This window comes from Lytechinus variegatus, chromosome 2 (genome assembly GCF_018143015.1).
Source record: "Lytechinus variegatus isolate NC3 chromosome 2, Lvar_3.0, whole genome shotgun sequence".
Classification (NCBI taxonomy): Eukaryota; Metazoa; Echinodermata; class Echinoidea; order Temnopleuroida; family Toxopneustidae; genus Lytechinus; species Lytechinus variegatus.
The window spans coordinates 73,388,949-73,410,732 of record NC_054741.1 but is presented as its reverse complement, the minus strand read 5'-3'; the positions used below and the strand labels follow the sequence as shown (position 1 = coordinate 73,410,732).

Below are 21,784 nucleotides of genomic sequence, written 5' to 3'. Positions count from 1 at the left end.
TAAAATTAACTTTTTTTTCCATTTCACTCGATATCTTTCCTCATTTTCATAGATGCCCTGTTGCTCACCCCACCCCTCTCTCTTTCCGTATTGATTTTATTTCTTTGTCATGTTTGTCATTTTATGGAAGATTTTTCCATAGTTTCTCCTTGAACAGTGTGGACATGAGAAATGCAACCCCATTTTGTGATAATGCTGGTTTGCAATTAACTTGCCATTGCTGATATACCTCTTCAAAAATATTTACATTGCAGTATTTTTCTTCTTTGAAAGGATGTCGAACAAGTAGTTGACCTTCATTTTAAGATGTTCGCTATCATACCACTTGTTTGATTTAGAAGTATACTCTACTTCATTGCTTGGAAACCTGCACTTTCATAGAAGAAGGCATACCTGCTTGTTAATATACCAGTAAACATGTGAGTGAATATCTGGAGAGAAAAAGTAAATATGCACAATTTCATGAATCAGGCCTACTAGACGCCATATCTAATTCTGAGGATGCTTCCTATAATGATGTCAATACTGTCTTTGAAAGGCTTGCCAATTAGGTAAAGTGCGTCAATCAGATCCTGAAGCCTCAAAAGAGGAGAGAGTGATACTTGTACCAACTATAAAAAGGAAGATTGTAAAGTTGCTCCATGCCTCCAAAGTGATTGGATGGCTACAATTTCCTTGCTTGGGGATTATAATTGTTTTATTGGAAGAAGGTATCACAAAGTATGTGAGAGGGATATGTGTGTGTACATCATCTCCTACCTGCAAGAAGGGCGTTACTGACATAGACGATACAAAGCCTACAGCCTTCTTGCAACAAAGACTCCAGCTGATCTGACATGGCTTGATTGCACATCACCTGTAAAATTTGATTAGCAAAGCAGCTTTTAAGCGTAGGGCTTGATCACATGGCATTCCTTTGGGATGTGCATTTAGATACAAGTGAAAGGTTGGAAATGGGAAGTGACATCCTGTCTCTTTTGTGAGTTTGATCTCCTATTTCCAGGTGAATTAATTTGTCTTGTATTTAAAATTTACTGAGATGTTTCCAGATAGGGGAGCGTAACTAAACTTTTAGATGGGAGATTGCTAATATCTTACCCAACACACAGGCAAAACAAAATTGTTTGCTTCATTCTATGCAACTAGAAATCACCAGTTGAAAGCAAGCACATTGTAGGAGCTGATATTGTTTCTTTTTTTTTGTTTCAACAAAGAAAACTCTGCAACATATTTTCTCTTTCTTTACTGTTTCTTCTGAAGCACATAGTGATATATTTAATGTGTTATGCACAACATAAAAACACACAGAATTGACATAGATGGTATTTCCATTACCAATCAACATTTTGAAGTTTGATGCTAAGTTATTTCATTCTATGATTTCTGCTGCCTGTAGCTAGCAATGTTTATGTATAATTCAAGAATTCCAAGTTTGCTTTTTTGCTTTAGACTCCAAATAAAACATTAACGATGTTCACCCCCACCTCAGAAAGTGTGAACGCACACACGACTATGATAACATGATCTTTATGTTTGTACGCTCCTTCAGCTCTTGTATGTTATATTATACGAGCTTCCTAACTTTACCATGTAATGTTTATCTCTCTCGAGGCTTTGTTTACAAGGTAGCTATTTGCGTCTGAATCTGGCCCCTTATGATATCTGAATATTTGTTCTCTTACTCAATGTAGTCCTCAACCTATCCCTTTTTCCTATTCAGTTTTACAAGTGTGTTCACATAATATTCATTTCTAATATGTATGGTTATGCTGTCACATTGTCTCAATATTTGTAAATGTTAAAATAATCTAAGAATCTTTCATCTCCTATGTTGGAATACAAATATACATGACTTTGTGTCTATGAGTGACAGTGTCATACTTTTATCCATGTTTCACCTCATTTTCTTTTTTCTCCCCCCCCCCCCCCCTCTCAATTTTTCTTTCCCCTTCTCTGGTATTTGTAATTCAACACTTTTTTTTACATTTTTAAAATTTTTATTTCTGTACACCCATCTTCCTTTCTCTTTGTATTTTGTTTTGTCTACATGCATTCTTTTATGAACAGGCACCATCCATTCTTCAGAATAAATGTTTTATACTTCCGTTCAGATGGTTGTCCATTGTCCACTACCACCCCTTTATTATGACAAAGACTAGTTTGATTACCCCCACATACGTAGATAAAAAAGGGGGGCTCAACTTCCCTCCTTACAAAAGTCTTAGACCTGCCATACTCTTCTTCATTCTCCCAGTCCAATATTTTTATGTCAAATATCTTTTCCCTCAATCTTTAAACTTATCATTTCTGTAGAATTAAACCTGATTTTTTAAACTCTGTTTTAAAATCCTAGTCTTATGTTTTTATATCTACATTTACCATTTTAGTATGTGACTATTGCATCTTTTTGACAAAGTCCATTTTGAACCAGTTTGAACCAGTTTTGGGGGTTTTATTTCCTTTTTTTCCATATCATATACTTTTTCTCACTCATACTTATTTCCTGTAAAATATTTTTATCTTATACCTAAATTGTCACATAACATTTATTTTCTTTCATTATTTCTCATCTACAGGTTTCATCTGGTCTGATCTGGAATGCAGCAACTTTTCCCCACCAACACACTTGAGTCTTCTGTGCTCTGATTGGACAGCCAGTATCATCCAAGTATCCTGATTGGCCAATGAAACCTCTGAGCCTGGAGCATATACATACCAGAGCAATATCCAGCCTACAATTTCACTGCCAATAAATCCCACCCTGCAATCAAATCTCCCCTTTTTGCTCAGATTCTCTTGACACTTTTAGAAAAATAAGAAGGAAATGGCCCAGCTGTCCGTTTAGCCCCGATGCAAGGAGTCTGAAATGCGATCCTACCCTTGAGATAGGGATTGGCAAATGTCGCGTGGCCACCGCGCTGGAGTGTGAGTGGCTCAAAACATGAAGCAGCCAAAAGTTTCATTCAACTTGTAAAGGTCACAGGCTTGCAGCAACTGCGTGGATGAGGCTTGGATAAGACAGACGGCACGTTTTTGATCCTAGAAGAGTGTTACGCACAGAAAATATGCCCCTATTGATGAGGAGGTCGGGTAATGTGAGTCGACTCTGCAGGATTGATTGAATGTAGCATCAGCAGCGACGAGAGGTGGATGCGTTCAGAGCTCTTCGTCATTGCTGCAAGCCATCTAGATAATCTTGTTAAAGATATTAATAAATTGGAGAGATAGAAGTAAAAGCAGAAAAAAATATTGAAAATCTTTCGTGGAATTTCATTACCTACTTTCTGCATTCAACCTGGAGCCCTGAATTTGAGATGCAGACTTCATGAAGGATTGCGATGCCCTCCAGGAGAAATTTCAAAATTTGATGCTATTTTAGTTGTGGAAATTCTGATGAAGTGAAAAAAGGAAGATTATGCCAGAAGATAGCAAGTTAAAGGAGAGTATTTGAAATGATTATTATTAGGACGATTGTCACTACTACAGAGAAAGCCCCTTGAAGACTGTCAACAGAGTAAACGTGATTTATCAACACACCACAGTAACCCCATAGGAGGATTGAAAATTTAATTAATTAATGGCTTGGTATCGGAAGCATTTCAACTGATAGTTAATTAGGTAAAGTAGAAGGATAAACAGAGAGATTGCCAATTTGATGTATAGTCCTCACCTTTTACGAATTATCAGTGTCACAATGGCGCGATCCACAAAAGTACGCACAGTGGTGACTGTATTTGTAACAGCCACCATTACATATATGTTAATGCACTCAAACTGTGGAGATAAGACAGAGAATGTACGAATGGTGCCCGTAGAACCTCATGTTCTCTATGATGATGCAAACAACGAATACACATACCACCGAGAAATGCCTCTTATATTCATTGGCGGGATGCCACGGAGTGGCACGACGCTCATGCGTGCAATGTTAGATGCCCACGATGATGTGCGGTGCGGGGAAGAGACCCGTGTTATACCGCGGATACTGAGCATGCGAGCTCAGTGGATACGCTCTTCCAAAGAACATGCAAGACTGCTCGAGGCAGGACTCACAGACAATGTCGTCGACGATGCCATCTCGGCGTTCATGCTTGAAATCATTGCCAAGCACGGGAATCCAGCCCCACGGTTATGCAATAAAGACCCATTTGTCCTCAAATCTATGTTATACCTTCATAAAGTGTTTCCAAATGGGAAGTATCTTCTCATGATAAGAGATGGACGAGCCACCGTGCACTCCATCATCTCACGGAAAGTGACGATAACGGGATTCGACATCACAAACTATCGGGATTGCTTGAAGAAGTGGAATCAGGCAGTTGAGAGCATGTATGACCAGTGCATGAGAGTAGGAAAGCAATTCTGTCTACCAGTCTACTATGAACAGCTTGTTCTACACCCAAAGGAATGGATGGAGAAGATACTAACATTCTTGGATCTCCCTGGGATGAGGCAGTCTTGCATCATGAAGAACACATAGGAAAACCTGGTGGAATCTCATTGTCAAGGTAACAGTATACTTTCAATTATTTTCCAAGAGAGGGGGAGGGGGATATTGGCAGGACAGCACTTGCAGCATGTTCTGAAGAAAAACACAGATTACTTACTAAACTACGTGGAAGGGTACTAAGAAGGGATCCCCTTTCTATTGAGAAGGAATTTAGTCCATTCTGTGGATTCCAATGATATGCATGCCAGCTGTTCTTTGTAAATAGGATAATTCTTAGTTTGGGGAGACATAAATTACTGTTTTTATCTTTATGTTCCTATTTCTGTAAATTTTTCAGTATTGAAAATGTAGTATAAGAATGTTCCTATTTCTGGAAATTGCTGAGTATTTTTATTTTCTTGGCTCTCAGAGTTGGTGGGTATGCTAAATGTTTGCTGTAGTGAGCCCCCCCCATCCCTCATGGAGAATCTTCAGTGGTCAATCACAGTTCCTAACACTTCAGTTCTAACCCTTAGACAAGACCAATATGGGGAGAATTTGAGTTCAAGAAGCATCTTGGGGTAAAAGTTGGGAACTGGTCTATTTCCCCTAATTTGAATGTGCTGAATCCAAGCCCATCGTTGAATTATTTGATAAACTTCTTTGCCACAACTGTTAATTGTACTCAGGAACAAAAACACACATGCTCCCACACCCACACCTGTATATAGAAAGTAATATACTTGCAAGGTTTATTATACATGCCCAATATAAAACACAATGATGCTGATCCTATAATCATGGCAATTACCAAATTCAATGAACCCGTCAGAAAAGAAGGGTTTAGAAGTTAGAAAACCTGTAATCATGCTGGAATTAGATTTCTTGAAATATTCATATTAAAATGTCTTATATATCCTTTATAATTAGATAACAGACCCAATAATCAATTAAACGTATGATTTATGCAGTGTAGTTTATCAATCGGATTTAAGTATCAGTACATTGTTAACATCCTCGTAGCAAAATTATATATTTGATTCATCTCCATCAGAACGGCAATCATGACAGTTAACAAAAGAACAATTTGTAATAAAGGCAAAGGGTCTGTATTACCGGATCACTTACTCGTTTTTTTTTTATCATTACTGATATATTTATTTCCTCTGAGTCAACCATCAAAGTAATAACTGAAAACCACAGCTTCTATCCAATCCTTGCCATCGAAGATTCTTTGCCAAACGATACTGAATACAGAAGAGGAAATGATAAAAATAGGGGGCTAAACACAGATTAGCTCCATGGTAAAACATGGGCAAAACAAGAAGGTTTCCAGCCCAGTCACTGCCCAATGCAGAACAAATTTTCACACTGCGTCCTATGGTTGAAAAGTGCTAGGGATGCCTGATGAAGGTAAGCCAGCATGGAGACAGTTTGCAGAAGTCCAGTCTAGAGGTTATCTGGTCATGGATGATATTTTCCGCACCACATGTAAGACAGTGTCTGATCTCAGCAATTCTGTGAAGCTGGTAATATGCAGATTGGCAGACATGTGATGTGAGTTTCTTCATGCTCATTGTTCTATCAAAGACTACGCCAATATATCTAGCCTTGCATACTGGAGATACATAGCTTCCTCACTTATTAAGACTGGAGTTTTAGTCATAATAATTACGCATATGGAGATGACAGAACAAGATACTTCGCTTTTAATCGTTAGGCTCCAAGAAGTTGACCTTCATCCAACATCGAATCCTCAATGGCAGCACCAACAACAGCAGCTGCACGAACCTCTGTATCTTTAACATTTGGATCAAAAGTGAGGTATTCAGCTGGATGTCATCAGCATATAGAAGTGTACACCAAGACCACATTGCCACATTATAGAGCAAAGAGGAGTGATGTACAGTTTGAGGAACAAGGGACCAAGGACAGACTCCCAAGGAACTCCACAGCGAAAGATAGTAACAGGAGACTGCATGCCAGTGATGAATACAGCTTGTCCTCCTGTTGGCAGTGTAAAGGGAAAGCCATGGGAGTGCAGAATCATCAATTCCAAAACAGACTGTCAGTCTCCCAAGAAGAATGACATGTTCAGTGGTATCAAAAGCGTTTGACAAGTCAAACATAACTTAGGCAACTGTTTTCTTCATAGAAAGAGATCTCCTGGCTCTACGATTCAAATTTAATAATCCATCATCTAAAACTGTAAATATGAATTGATTGATATCATTAAAAAAAAACAATTTATATTTGAAATATAAGCAATTAATAGTGACATTCGCTTGAATACAGATAGGTTCATGAAATTTGTTGAATCACCACCAATGTGCTTTTAAATGCGAAGGCCCTCCCTGCAGGAATTAACCTTTGTATGCAGATGTGAGTGTGGGAGTAGGTGCATCTGTTAATGCCCATGGATGTATACGAATACAAACATGTAAAAATCATTGAAACTTGCTATTTTCTGCCATCGATAATCAATACTTTGACAGATCCCATAACAAAACATGCACGAAACAAAAGGTACAAAATACAAAGAAATACATAAATTCAAAATCAATAAAATACATTAATATTCACTGTGATATTATATTCTAAGGACTGTACAATTATTTTTAATGATGCAAATACTATTTGTACCAAAAAATATAAACATTTGAGCTTAAATTATCAAATTAAAGCATAATGATCCAAAATATGCATAAATTTGCATAATTAATTAGCCGGAAACAAAAATAACAATTTTTCCCGAAAGGTACACTTATGCATGCAGGATTTTGCAGTATTTATGTCTGTGAAAGCGAATATAATTAAAGAACATTGTCAAAATAATATTCTGAATTGTCAATTTGGCAGCCATTTTGTTTATGCAAATTAGGTGGTCGAAACGTGAGAAATTAGCTTGGGAACCGATCCTATCAGATTCAGCATATTTGAATTGTGTGAAATAGTCCGGTTTCCAACTTTTACCCCCAAATGCTTCTTAAAGGTCAAGTCCACCTCATAAAAATGTTGATTTGAATCAATAGAGAAAAATCAGACAAGCACAATGCTGAAAATTTCATCAAAATCGGATGTAAAATAAGAAAGTTATGACATTTCAAAGTTTCGCTTATTTTCAACAAAATAGTTATATGAACGAGCCAGTTACATCCAAATGAGAGAGTTGATGATGTCACTCACTATTTCTTTTGTTTTTTATTGTTTGAATTATACAATATTTCAATTCTTACGAATTTGATGATTAGGACCTCCCTGCCTGAAGCACAAAATGTTAAAATAATGGAATTCCACGTGTTCAAGGAGGAATGAAATATCATTTCACATGACAATGACGAGAAAATCAAAATACTTCATATTTCATATAATAAAATGCAAAAGAAATAGTGAGTGATGTCATCAGTTCCCTCATTTGCATACCGACCGAGATGTGCATATTACTGTTTTGTGAAATGAAGCGAAACTTTAAAATGTCATAACTTTCTTATTTTACATCCGATTTTGATGAAATTTTCAGTGTTATGCTTGTTGAATTTTTCTTTTTTTATTCAAATCAAGTTTTTGTTGGGGTGGACTTGTCCATTAAAGTTTATACATGCCTCTTTTTCCAGAATGGCTCTAGTCTACCTTGCCCCAACCCCAATCCTTACATCATTCCTTACAACAAATCCTATTACAACCCCAACTCTTACCATTGGCTCCATTACACAAAGGTTAGCAATAATTCGCTAAATGAAATTGCCTATTAATTAAGATCATCATTGCATGTGCAATTTAGCCAGTACACTAACGAGGAACCAATAAGGGTTGTTCTTTCAAATTAGCGATTAATTGCTAAGGGCCTTATGTCTTTAGAAGAATTCAGATAGTAACAGTTATAACACTAAGAAATCATCTTGTTACCGTCTGCTTGCATCTTGTTGTCATGGCAAATTATTGTTTTTAATGCAAACACATGTCTCTTGTTTTTCATGGTTATAAGATTGCTTTCATATATAATTCAGGGAAAGATAAAGGGTTGGAAGGGAATGATGTATTGAGGATACTTTTTCAGACGCATTTAGAACATGAAAGCATTGTTTTTGTGGTAATATGGTGTTTTCATTTTCTCACCAAAGTAAGGAAGGATGGAACATAATGTGGATATGTCATGAACATTATTCATTGTTAATAAGCATTCCATTATCATCCAACACCTCCTACAATGGTCTCCTTTTTGAGAATTCATCATTTGGTTACTTGTCTGTCAAGTTTAAAAGCTTGGAAATAAAACTTGAAAGTTATAGGAATTCCATTTTTTAAGTAATTGTAGAGGGACCGAACTACCAATTATATATTTAGTGATCATGCCGTTGTCAAAGTAACAAAGTACTATCCAATTTTCCAAAGAGCATTGACAGATGAAGGGAGGGTGAGAACTCAGGTTGCTTTATTGCACTTTTTATTTAGAAAAACAAGTAGTAAAACTGTAAAAAAGAGGAACAAAAAGAGGGATGGAATTTGTGTGAAGGATATGTCTTGAAACTGGATAGTCTTCTCATTAAAATAAGACATGAATTTTTTTTGTCTTGATTTGTTAAGTGTATCATTCAAAGTGCTCATGTGATCAGCTACAGTACGAAAAAATTGTGCCAATGGCCAAGCACAAAGAAAAAAAAGGAATTGTTAAGCAATTGGGGTTCCTCATTTCAGACAATTAAAGTGACAGGTTATATTCAGAATACTGGCCCTGTAGGGGGTTTCACAAACACTTTAAAGTTGCTCTGAAATTCCTTGTTGTAAGAAGAAAGTGACACATCATTAAATATTTCATATTAATAGGGAGCTTGTATTTTAATAAGATTGTGCTTGAAATATTATGGCAGGCCAGAGGTGAATGCAGAATTATGGAATTCATAGTTTTCATGTACCGGTAATTAATAAGAATGGAATGTAAACTCTTAGGATCACAATCTTTACCAAGAACTAGACTAGTAATCTTAAAGGTAAATGCTAGTTTTGGTAACGATATCAAAATGAGTTCGTACAGAATCAAATGAAATGACCACCAAAGTGTCTGTTTGTATGAATAAAACTCATGTGCCAAAGGATTCTTGAAGAAATTGTGTAATTGCTGAGAAATCAGCAAATAAGCACAGGATTCGGGAAGAGCGTCGAGCCCGACGCTCTAAGCAAAAATTATACATTGTCCCACATGCGCTTATCTGTGTTGGGGATCTTTGGTGTGAACATTTTTCAGCGTAGATTTCAAAAGTGTACCAGATCTAGATCCTTGATGATATACTGACAATTAAGCCTTGTTTTACAGACTTTCTCATGAAATCAGTGTTTACTGCAACTACTGGAATTTCTCTTTAAAATGATATCCATAATTCATAAAATTTGACCTCTTAAGATATTATATTCAAGTATTTTTGTTATTATTTTTATTGTATTGTTATGCAGCTTTATAACATTTTCTATTGATTCTTCTTAAAAGAAAATGCATTTTCCCTCTTGTAAAGTTCATTAGGAGAAGGGAATTGTCCATTCAACTACACTAATATGATCAGCTTACAAGGCAGTTAGCATTGTGTTGTAAAGTGAGCTTAGGAGGATGTCTTTTGAAGCAGAAATTAAATTTACAGCTTGCGTCACGTTTGATCCCGAAGACACTTGACAGACAAATCCATATCGCAATTCAATTATACCAATCGGATTACATCAATGATAGCACACACTTCAAGAAGATCATGGATTAGAATTGAGTGAGAACCATGCGCCCAATGGTTCGTTTAACCATCACGTTTGTAGAATCCAAACATTATTGAATTAATGGCTGCTCTCTGTTCTCTGTCATGAGTACTGTGAAAGGCCAGAAAAGCATTGCACAACTGGGCTTTGTAGGGTGCAACTGTAATCCAAGCTATGTGGGAGAGTTGCACATTGATGCAGATGTTCGAGGTTCGAGCCTCGGTCCACCTTTCGGATGGTGACGTTAAAGGTCGTTCCCAGATGTAAATAATCATACCTGATTGATACACATCTAACAAAACTCAGTTACACACACGCACACTTTTACACCTAAAGCGATAAAAAAGAACTAAATGAAATGTATTCTCAGATATCAGCATGAGCATTGCTTTTATTGTAATATTCCTTTCTTGAATTTGTGCATATGGGTTGGATGTGGATCAAATGCGGCTTGCTTCAAAAGACAGAATTATCCACATTATCTGAGCAGTGCTTGCAGAAGGACTTGATCCACTCTCTATCTCATCTTAGGATTCATGAACAGGATTCTCAAATAATGCAGCTCCTTTACGGTCCAAGGCACTCACAGGCACTGCACTGACTTGCCGTGATGATAAGCCACATTATTTCCTTGCTGCATCCGTAAAACTAATGTCGTAAAACTAATGTCGTAAAACTAATGTCGACTAATTTTTAATTGTGAACTCTGATCTGCATTCAGTCTGGACTTTTTGAGGATGATTGAATGAAAGGGGTATGATAATGTTACCCAATCATTTTGAAAATTTTTGAGGCTTTTTATAAGTTTGTGGGAAGTTGCAATCATGTGCAAAATATCTTGTATCAAATGGATGCACGACCAATTGTGACAGCCTTGCTGTAGGAAACGAGTTGATCATCCTATTTGCAATTTGGGAAAATAGCTTTTAGGATTAGACTGTGGTGTATTAAGAGATAATTCATTCTTGAAGATTGGCTATGAATATTAATATAAAGAAAGAGATTTGTATCAAGCATTAGAAAGATGGATTTAGCTAGATCCAAATGTCTGTCGTCTTTCAGTCTGTCCAATCTTGAAGAATGTTTTAGAGATGTGAATATTTCATATTTGCACATTTGTAGCCAGGATTGATAACATATTTCCTATGTTTATTTCATTTTTCATTCACTGGGCAAATGTTCTCATATATCATCAAAGGTATGATAAAGTAAAGTGTTGGTGATTAGTTTCTTCACACTTCACATTAGTTCACACTTTCTTCCATGTCTGATAAGTACCTTTTTAACTCTTAGTTGCATTGTTTTATGCCCTTTTTTAATGACATCAGTTTTACTATGGTGTAGAGGACATTCTGGTCTCTCAGACGTTTTTTACTCTTTTATGATTTGCATTAATGATACTGTTTAATATAAATCTAATCAATGTTGTGCTTAAAATATTTTTGATAATGGTAAGACTTTCGCAAGCACTTCATCTACATTCATGGAATTTATAAAAAGGACTTGGAACATATCAATCATACTAGTTTTTTCAACAAAATACACTTTCACATGAGGTATCTAGAAGGAAAAGGGGTTGCATATCTAAGATAAAACCGATGATAAAGATGTAAAAAGATGAGGAGTTGCTGCTAACCTTTTTGGCATTCAACATTTAAGGGATAGATCCTCGTTGATCTGGCGCTGCCGGGCCCACGATCAAATAGGCAAAATGAATTTTCAGAATACTTCTATTCTCAGATTTCTATTTCGGAAAATGATGCATCTTTTCCCCTCCTTTTAGGCTGTGTTCAAGTGCCCATATTTTATGATTGAGAAGTAGGTTAAATTGGGTCTGTTCAAACTGTAGTTGCCAGAATAACTATGTAAACAAATTCTCAATCATTTATAAAGTGTCTCTGCCTTGAATGTTTTTTATTGGAACCACATGCATTACACTTGACCATTAATTGATCTTTTGTTTAAAGGTCAAACTCAACAGTGCCAAATTTCACCTCATGTCTCATCAACTGTAATTTGCATGAGCTTTCTTGCAGATAAGACATCACAATACGCATTTATTAATACACGAACATTAATCAGGGTTCATGCTCAGATGAAAATTTGCATGAACGCAGCTTTGACTATGAGGTTAGAGCCTCGTTTGCATGGGATGTAGTGTGTTTTATCAGCACTTGTCCGAATGTTTGCTATCCATTAGAGAGAGTGATGAGAGGAACGACAGACAGATAGAGGTAGGGGAATGCAGTAAAAGGAGAGAAAGGGAATGAAATGATAATATTACCCAGTTGAAATAGAAGAGATGAAAGAAGCCATGGACATTTTTTAATGATAAAATTAGACAAAGAGATGAGAGATGAAAAAGAGTAGTGCCCTTTGTCCACATTCTGGAGCCAGTTCCCAATACTAGTATTGTTAGATTAAGTTTTGGACTTGGAATCAATTCAGCATGACTATGGATGCTCTAAGTGAATTTTGGAAACTGATACGTGGTATTCAAGATTGCTCTCCTTTGTGAACCAGTACACCATCGTGTGTCAAGAATACCGTTTCAAGAAGTGGTCTTCACACGGAAGTATTTGTATTGCATTATGTAGGAAATATTAAATCATTAAAAAGTTACACATCAACCTTTGATCCTCACTGGTGCAGAAATTTTTCCCATAGCAACAAGACCAGTCAAGCTTGCTGTCCAGTTGAAAGTGAACTCTAACTGAGTAATTTCCTAAACTGGTTTGGTGCATTGGTTCAGTGAAAACTGCTTCCCACTGGACTGATTCCGAGAGAGCTAGTTTCATAAAGTGACTGTGAACAAGGTCTCATACAGAGAAAGGGGAGTTAATGCGACTGCACACCTTACGATTGGTCTGCGACCCGATTTCAGAATAAAATTAATTTGATGCTAATATCTAGTCGCAATGACGTCATAGCAGTCGTACGATTGGCTACGATTTGAAACTAATTTGGACTTTACTACATAATAAAGGCTTACAATCTTTCAAAATGGTTATATTAGTATTCTTTCCATTAATTTTAACCTCAAATAAAATGATATGTTCCATTCACATTTTCAGAAAATGAGCAAAATGCGATTTGTTTTAAAATCGGATTGCGTACAGTCGTAAGGTGTGCGGTGGCCTTTAGAGATAGAGAGAAGATTTGAAAGAGAAAGATAGCAAGGACATATGGAGGCTTAGACAGACATAAATTGGGGAATATGAAGAGGTGTGAGGAAATCATATCATCCTGTGAGGACTGATATGCATGATTCGATGGAATGGCGTTGAATGAGACTGAAAGTCTGAAACCCCATACTAGATATGTTATGACAAACGAGGATCATCCTTACCATTCATCAAAGCATCACTGATGAAACCTCATCTTGGTTGCCTTACATCAAAGCATGATATTTACAATGTCAACAATGAGACTTCCAAGAAGGAAGAAAATAATGTATTGAAAAACAAGAGATGCCAAGCCAGCTCACTGTCTTCCTTCTACAGTTCATAGTACAATACAGAAAATAAGCAGCAAAGATATATAGTGAGTGATTGTATTACCGACCGGCCTTGTATTACCAAAAGCGGGCATCATAGCATAGCGTCAGAAAATAATTTCATACGCTCAAAACTTTTCAACATTCTTCCAAAGGGAACTTGAATAGAAAGATGATGAGAAATGGTCAAAAACACATTTTCAAAGTATTAATATTCTAAAAATACCAAAATATGGTTAAAAATTAGCTCATCAGTAATTTTGTTGTTTTCTCAGTTTTTCCCATAGAAAACACACATTCGGTAATACGATACCTTTCAAGTGACCAAAATATTTCACATGCCAAGAGGGGTCCGATTGGAAGCTAATATCATAAAAACGAAAACGATTTTGGCAAAATTTTTACATATTTATATTTTGTAGGTAATTGTGTATTTATGGTGAAAGTTTGGTGAATTTTATGAGAATAATGTGTTTGATATGATTGAATTCATTCATGAAAAGTGTTCGGTAATACGATCCACTACCCTAATACTATTTTATTTTTGGAGACAGTGATACTTATCCTTACGTATTTGCAAATTAAAATAGGCATATTTATCCAAAATGTTTATCATAGAAAAGCTTGTGTTTATTGGGTCACGACTAAGAAGTTTTAAATCAGATTTGAATAAATCCTAGAGAGGCACGCAATGCATTTCAGTCAAATATCTAATCATGTAGTAGACATTACTACTGACAGGACAAATCATCAATCCACTCTCAATTTCAATCCCTTCTGGTTTATTTTTAGACGTGTTTGACGATGTTCTGGGGGGTGATGAGAATTGAGGCCTGGTAATTTCGCAAATTGGGCCTGGTGTCGGCAGTCTTAAGCATTATCCCCTGTGGAAACGTGAATGTTCTGTTGTCTCATTGCTCTTTGCCTTTGTTTTGATATTTGAAATGAGTGGTTTTTTACAACCAGGGCCCTGTTGTCAAAAGAGTTACGATTGATGGACATCAATCACGATCAATCGTAACTCTATGGAAATCCATTAGTGTCATAATTTTTTCTACGAAAAATTTGCACAATGTCCTTTTCATGCAAAGAGAAGCGCAGTGAATTTTCAAAAAAACAATGTATGCATGAATATACATCACAGCTAGAAAATATTTTGAACAAACATGCATAATAGATGTTGACGTTGATGTCCATCCATAGTTGCGATTGATCAGATCAATCATAACTCTTTGCACAACAGGGCCCAGAACTCAATGTGTTGCTTGGATGTGAACTAGAAAAAATATGTACATGACTAGATGAATGGTTTTGGATATTTACTTTAAAAATTGGTGTCTAAGAATACCATTGAACTGTTCCAGTTCCGTGCGTTTGGAGATGTTCATATGGATAGGTCAGAATGATTTACTTTTTAAAGGCAGACATGATATCATCAATAACATTCTGTCTAGAAGTCTTTAAGAATTTGAGATCTGACCATCTATATTTTCTTCTGCAGTGCAGTTTTGAATGCAACAACTCCACTCAACTCTGTCTTTTGCCATTTTAGCATTATGTTGATTGAAAACAGAGTCTGGAACTAAATCTTGGTCGTAAAAAGGGGGTCTCCGGAACTCATTAGATTGTAGGCATAGCAATAGCAGCTAAAAAAAAAAGTGTGCGCGTTTTGCTAGATTCATATCGGGCTAGCGCAAACTTGCTGCAGGTGGGGGGAGTTTTGGTGGCCTGGTGCTATTACTCCGCGCCAATTGAGCTCGCCGCTCCGACCGGCTTATACGTTCATGATGGGCATGCACTGGAATGGGAAATCAGAAATTCAAGGGTTTCCTAAATGGGGGAAAAATAGGAATTTCTATGGCTTTCTGAATTGGTGATGCTCTGGAACAGAAATTTAGGCTGAAAATGGAGGTCTCAACCACGGCACATACGTTTCATACTAAGTACCCTCCCCGGGTCTGTGCCTCCCTCTTGGCTTAGTTCCTCTCCTCCATCATATCAAAAAATATATCATTGCAATCGACTGATGTTAAAAGTCAGTGGTTCTGCAGAACTGCCTTCCAAACCCATCATTTTCTGCAATATACGTGTTTCATTTTTAAAGACATTTTATTTTAAAAGCGACCAATGATAGATTGATAACAGGCTCAGTTTGAACTTGATATCTATGAAAAATATATTTCTATGGTGGAAAAATGTTGATTGTATGCAGCCTTTATCTTAACCCAGTGACTACTACATTCTCAATTGAGCTTAATTTTTCACATGGGCTGAACAGTTGTTGAAAAACTCACCTGATTTAACGTAAGCTTCACTGGTACAACGATGAAGGGGAAAAGCAATTATTACAATTGTTAAATTCAATTTTCAAAAGTGCAATTTTGCATGTAAAAGTGGAGGGATGTTGTTTGAGGGTGTACCAGCAAAATTCACCTGAGAACATGAATAATGGAACAGATGAATGTGATAAGCAGTGAGACTAATGGATTCCAATTTTAGTATGCATTGATATGTGTAGTATAGAATGTTTCAAGTTATTATAGTAGCTATTAGTTTGTCACTCTTATTTTCTTTTGTTTCTTTCTAGTCTTTCCTGTATCTTTTCTTGCCTTCCCTTTTATTTTTTGTTCAATATTTTTCTCTGTAGATGCTTTGCATGCCCCTGTCTGCATATTTCCTTCTCTCATTTTTTTTCTCTCTCTCTGTCTTCCATTTTTTATTGTATGTGTATGATTTCCATTTAGAAATGTTTTACATGCCTCCTTTTTTCAACTTATCATTTCATTTCCCATTCGGTTCTAAATCTTTTGTCTTTTTTCTAACATCTCTGATTTTATCTTTTCTTTCTCACTTGCTCTCTTTCTAAGTTTTGCCCTTCCCTTTCTTTCTCCTATTGCGTGGTTTGCTCCTTTTTTTCTAGTTTTCATTGTTTCTACCCCTATTACTTATACATTCCCCTGCCGTCTCCCTTATTCTCACCCCCTTACATTCTCTCTCTCTCTCTCTCTTTCTTTCTTTCACTCCTCACAATTCCTCACCATGTTATACAATTAACAGCATCCACAAGTAGTTGGAGGGGCCATTTCATGATGGAATAACCTCTCTTCCCCTGAACCCTCACTGTAAATATCCATTTAACACAGAGAATGTGTATGTATTCCAATGAAAGCGATGTTGAGATGGGGCAATATCAGACTACAAATTAGGCTTATGCACGCTTGTCAATATCTATCTGTGAATATGAAGGTCACCGATGATCGTTGAAATGTCATCGAGTGATTTTGTTTATCATTCACTTGAGAAGGTCATGGAACGAACAAAGTACTGAATCCGGACATTGAAAAACATACTTGATTTTGAAGACTCAAGGTCCAATCCTCACACTTTATGAATGATCTTTATTCTTATTTATTCTCAAAAGTATATATATATTTGTTTGAATAGTTAAAGGGTATTTGATGGTTACAGCCAGAGAAGCAGAAGTCATGTATTTGATATGTTCAGTACAAGTAGTAATTATAGAAGTGGCAGTCATAGAAGATTAATAAATGATAATATTGGTCATGAAAGTAGTTGTAGTAGAAATGAACAATGGCAAGTCAGCATCATCAACTGCAGTGTGAGAACATAGGAGGAACAGGAACATTTAATGTAGTAGTAGAAAAATTATTAGAGCAGAGGTAATAGAACTATTCATACACTTGCCAATTAATTGACAATAGAATGAAGGTCACAGTACATGTTATCCGGGCATCATTAATTTCCTGATGGAAGATTGGTGTACTTAGAAATGAGCTCATTAAATCGATTTATTATCATCCAACATCTCTTAGAGGAAGAAAATAGAGGAAGCAAATGTGCACCATATTTTGATAAATATGAAAAAAATACAATTGCCATTTGTACCCTGATTGCTTTGCTCATATCTAATTCGTTATCCAATGTTGAATATTTCATTTCTTCTGTAAACCACCAAAAATACCAAAAAAAAATCTACATCGTAGATCTGTAACCTTGAACCTGCTGCCTTGGAACATTCAAGGATATGATAATTCATACAATAAAATATAACTCTTTGTTACATGGTTTACCATAGTGTTACAACTAGTATCACAAATACAAATTCAGAAACAAAACAGTGTTTGGAATAAAAACAAACAAACATGAATATCCATGTGCTAAAGCAGACATACATTTTTTTTTCATTTTTGTTCTGTCCAAAAGAGGACCAAACTCAACAGTGCAGTCAGTACAGTCAAAACCTTAGAGTGTTACTTTCCAATATATTTTTCTAGTTTGATGTCAGTCCGAGTGTAATTACCATTCACAACCAAACTTTCCTTACCTGTAAAGTTGTTCTGATAAACTTGTCATGAGAGACAATCATTGGACATTCTTTTCAAGCATCCTGAACATATCATGATTATTTCTTCATTGACTGGATTGGTCATAAAAATTATTAATATATCATTTATCAGAATTGACTTCACTTGTTATATTTGCTTTTATTTATCACAGGAAAGAGAAATCAACAGATCAAGTGATAAAGCCTGTCAACCTGGAAGCACTCAGCAAGTGGGTCGGTCATATACCCCCAGATGTAGTCTCAGATATGCCTAACCTTGCCCCTATGCTAAACCGCCTTGGCTACGACCCTTATGCCCGTCAGCCTAAGTATGGTGACCCCGACAGGTTTGTACTCGACAACGAGGAAAAGATCGCCAACAATGCCGCCGGTTTCAACGAAAACCTCAAAAGAGTTTACCGCGAGAAGGAAATAGATCAACAGATTGAAGGGCCTCAGGAAGCTAGGCCCGAACAACATGGACAACCAATGGACAATCAAGATAGGGGTGGCCAAGATCATTTCCCAAGAGCGCCCCCTGTAGATAGGAGAGATCCTAGGCAGTACGCAAGAGACAGGAGGAATAGGAGAAGAGAAGGCCCTTATCCTGTGCCTGCATGATAAAGGGCTTGTAGATTAGTTGTAGCATGTATATATTTATAAATATATTTTAATATTTGGGAATAAACAGAAAGTGCCAATGATTTGCTTTTGAAGAGGACGCTTAGTTGGACTCCTGCCCGTGCAGTTTTAGATTAGATACTTGATAGAAAATAAAAAATGTAGGAATCTTAAACCTCATCATTTGAAATGTTACAGAAAAACTGTGATCCATTTCTGATCCATTTCTGTGTCACGATTTTAGATATGAAGATTATAATGTATTATATTTTTCTTGTGACAAGTTTATTTCCTTTGTCACTGTTCAAAATATGTGCAAAATAAAGAGCCTTGGTTGGTCTATAAGAAATACAGAGAGATTATACAATTTCATTGACATTAAGCTTTAATTTCATAATTAATGCTCTTTAAATCTACAAACTGTCGTTCAAATGAAGTAGATGAAACTGGTCAAACTGATCAACAGATACAAGTTTGCATTCAAGTGATTTTATAAGCTAGAAGCACAATCATAAAATCACAATGTAAAATAGAAAATGGTCATTGTTGGATAGAATTTTTATCAACACTGATTCTCCCTCGTTTCAAGCCCAGTTTGCTTGACCCAAGAAGAAAAGGTGAACTCAAAGTGTATGCAATGTATGTCCAATCAGGTGGGTGTTTCATAAAGCTGTTCTTAAAGTTACGAACGACTTTACGCAGAACTGGAATATGTTCGTAAAGTCATTCGTATCTTATGAACAGCTTTATGAAACACCCCCTTGGTCTCTTATACAATCATAATTAACATCTAAGTTGCATTCAAATAATTTTTACTGACCTCGGCTTGGTAGAATCACTTTTTTAAAACCCACCTTTTTCAGTGACCCATTTGTGCAATTGCTTAAGAGACATTCATTTTTATATTGAACGAAAACTTGCTCGTACACAGCCATTGTTTCAACTGAAAATGATATCTTTGAAAACCGTGTTTCTGAGGTTAAAATGTGTGAATTGATTCGATTGTAGTCTAAGTTAAGCCTTGTCTGGTTGTCAGCATGATATCTCATTTGAGAATAGCAAGCAGTCTTTTAACGGATTAAGATTACAAAGATTAAGTGTTTTTATGTCATATAGCGAACAAAAACTAGGTTATCAGACTGATATGACATGGATGTGTGTGTGTTGTATCTGTAGAAGTAGAAGGACATTATTTGATATCTTGTACAACCCACCTCATAGGCACACTGTAATCAATATGTCCAACATTTAGGGGGCTGTTTTATGAGGCCATTTGTAAGTTAGGCATGATTTTATGAACAAATGGAACACTCTGTTGTGCTAAATCAGATTATTTTAATACCCATCAACTGACATTTAAATATATTTGTAGATAAAGTTTTGTCGTGAACATGCATTTCAATGTCAGAGGTAATCATAATTTGACATATTTGACAAAATTTGATGGGGGGGGGGTAAACTCTGAGGAAATTCAGTGCCACTTTGTGAAAATGTCTTGAAAATTTGTGTAAGTTTATTTCCATGGTAGTATATACCAATCATTTTTAAAATCATGTGTAACATACAGACAGCTGTATAAAGCACTTCTCAGTTTCAATTCACAAACGCTATGGATATAAACATTCAAACAAACAAAAAACATAAAGTAAGGATATAGTGAAATGCTATGTGCTGACTGATTTTTATTTAATTATTGTATTTTAAAATCATGGTCAGGAAGTTTGCATGATGGTTGGATAAATTTACTTTTTAGCACTTGAATCAACTTGCCAAAAGAGACCTTTTTGTGCTGATGATTTTTTTTTTCATTTTCATTGAGAAACAATAGTGGGTTGGGATTTTTTAAGAGTGTTTATGTCCTACCTGTAACTAAATATATACTTTATTGACTGTTTTTGTAAAGAGAATCATTTGTCATTAGTGGCATTGATAGCCCTTTAGCAGGTAGTTAACATTTTGTCCATTCTGTTTCTTTCTTATTTTTGTTTTATCAGTTATTGGTTGATGTAATGTAAACCGTTTTTGTCTCGCCTGCATAGCAGTGTGAGAATATAGGTGCAGCTTTTCGACCGGCGGCGGCATCATCAACATTGAAATCTTAACCAAGGTTAAGTTTTTTTAAATGTTGTCATAACTTAGAAAGTATATGGACCTGGTTAATGAAACTTGGACATAGAGTAAGTATTACTGAACATCCTGTGCAAGTTTCAGGTGACATGACAAAGGTCAAAGGTCATTTAAGTTTAATGAGCTTTGGCCATTTTAGGGGTATTTGTTCGATTGGCTTCATAACTTAAAAAGTTTATGGATCTAGTTCATGAAACATAGACATTAGGGTAAAGTATAAATGATTGCTTTGCATACGTCTTAGGTCATATGCTCATGGTCAAAGGCCATTTTGGGTCATTGGACACAGTACATTATTATCATATGAATGTTCTCTTTTGTGAATAATAGCTGTTTTCAAAGTCAGCACTGCTACTATATCAAATACGTAATGTAGGCGAGACTGCTAGAGGCAGTTTCACTTGTTCATACAATTCAGCTTTCTCCCAGGGAACTTGCTTTCGTAATCGTCAAGGCTGTATGGTGTCTGTGGATACTCCAGTGTATTTTACACAAAGAGAAATTCTTGAGTTATTTCATGGAAAGTAGGCTAAGATACTGTTAGCCCCAGGGAAGCATATATACATGTACGTAAGTGTTAACCTTGAAATATGACAGTCTTAGAGTGGACTAGCATTGTGTTTGTGAAGAGAAAGTGACTGATTAACAAGAAATATGTACATATTTACCTTGAATTTGTTGATATATAAAATGAAATAAAATTTAAATCTATGTTTTCAAGTCCATTAATCTCCTTTAAGAAGATTTTATCTGCCAATCTAGAATCAATAAGTTGTATTTTGTCTTTTTGACATTAAAAAGACCACAAAATAAAAGTTTTTGAATAGTGACTGATGTAGGTTCTGGGCAGTATAACATTTACTGGGTACCGTCTTTTTGAATGAGATATCACATTTTGTTTGAATTTGCACATGTTATTTATTTCTTAAGAGGAACTGGTTTTAAAATTTTGCTTTCAATTTTACAGGGTTACTTTGTTTTGTTTTGCTTTTTGTAGATATAGTTTGGTCCTCCTTGAAATTGAGTTATT

At 35.9% G+C, this 21,784-nt stretch overlaps 1 protein-coding gene across 1 annotated transcript in view; it reads left to right on the top strand.

The window, feature by feature from the left end:
• LOC121408965 (protein-tyrosine sulfotransferase 1-like) overlaps positions 1–18,848 on the top strand; it is a 53,776-nt gene extending 34,928 nt beyond the window's left edge. Inside the window, 3 exon segments of the mRNA XM_041600711.1 lie at positions 2,577–4,430; positions 4,433–4,508; positions 18,180–18,848. Of these exon segments, the coding sequence (XP_041456645.1) occupies positions 3,656–4,430; positions 4,433–4,508; positions 18,180–18,627 (1,299 nt within the window). The 5' untranslated portion in view covers positions 2,577–3,655 and the 3' untranslated portion in view covers positions 18,628–18,848.
• Positions 18,849–21,784: the final 2,936 nt, after the last annotated feature.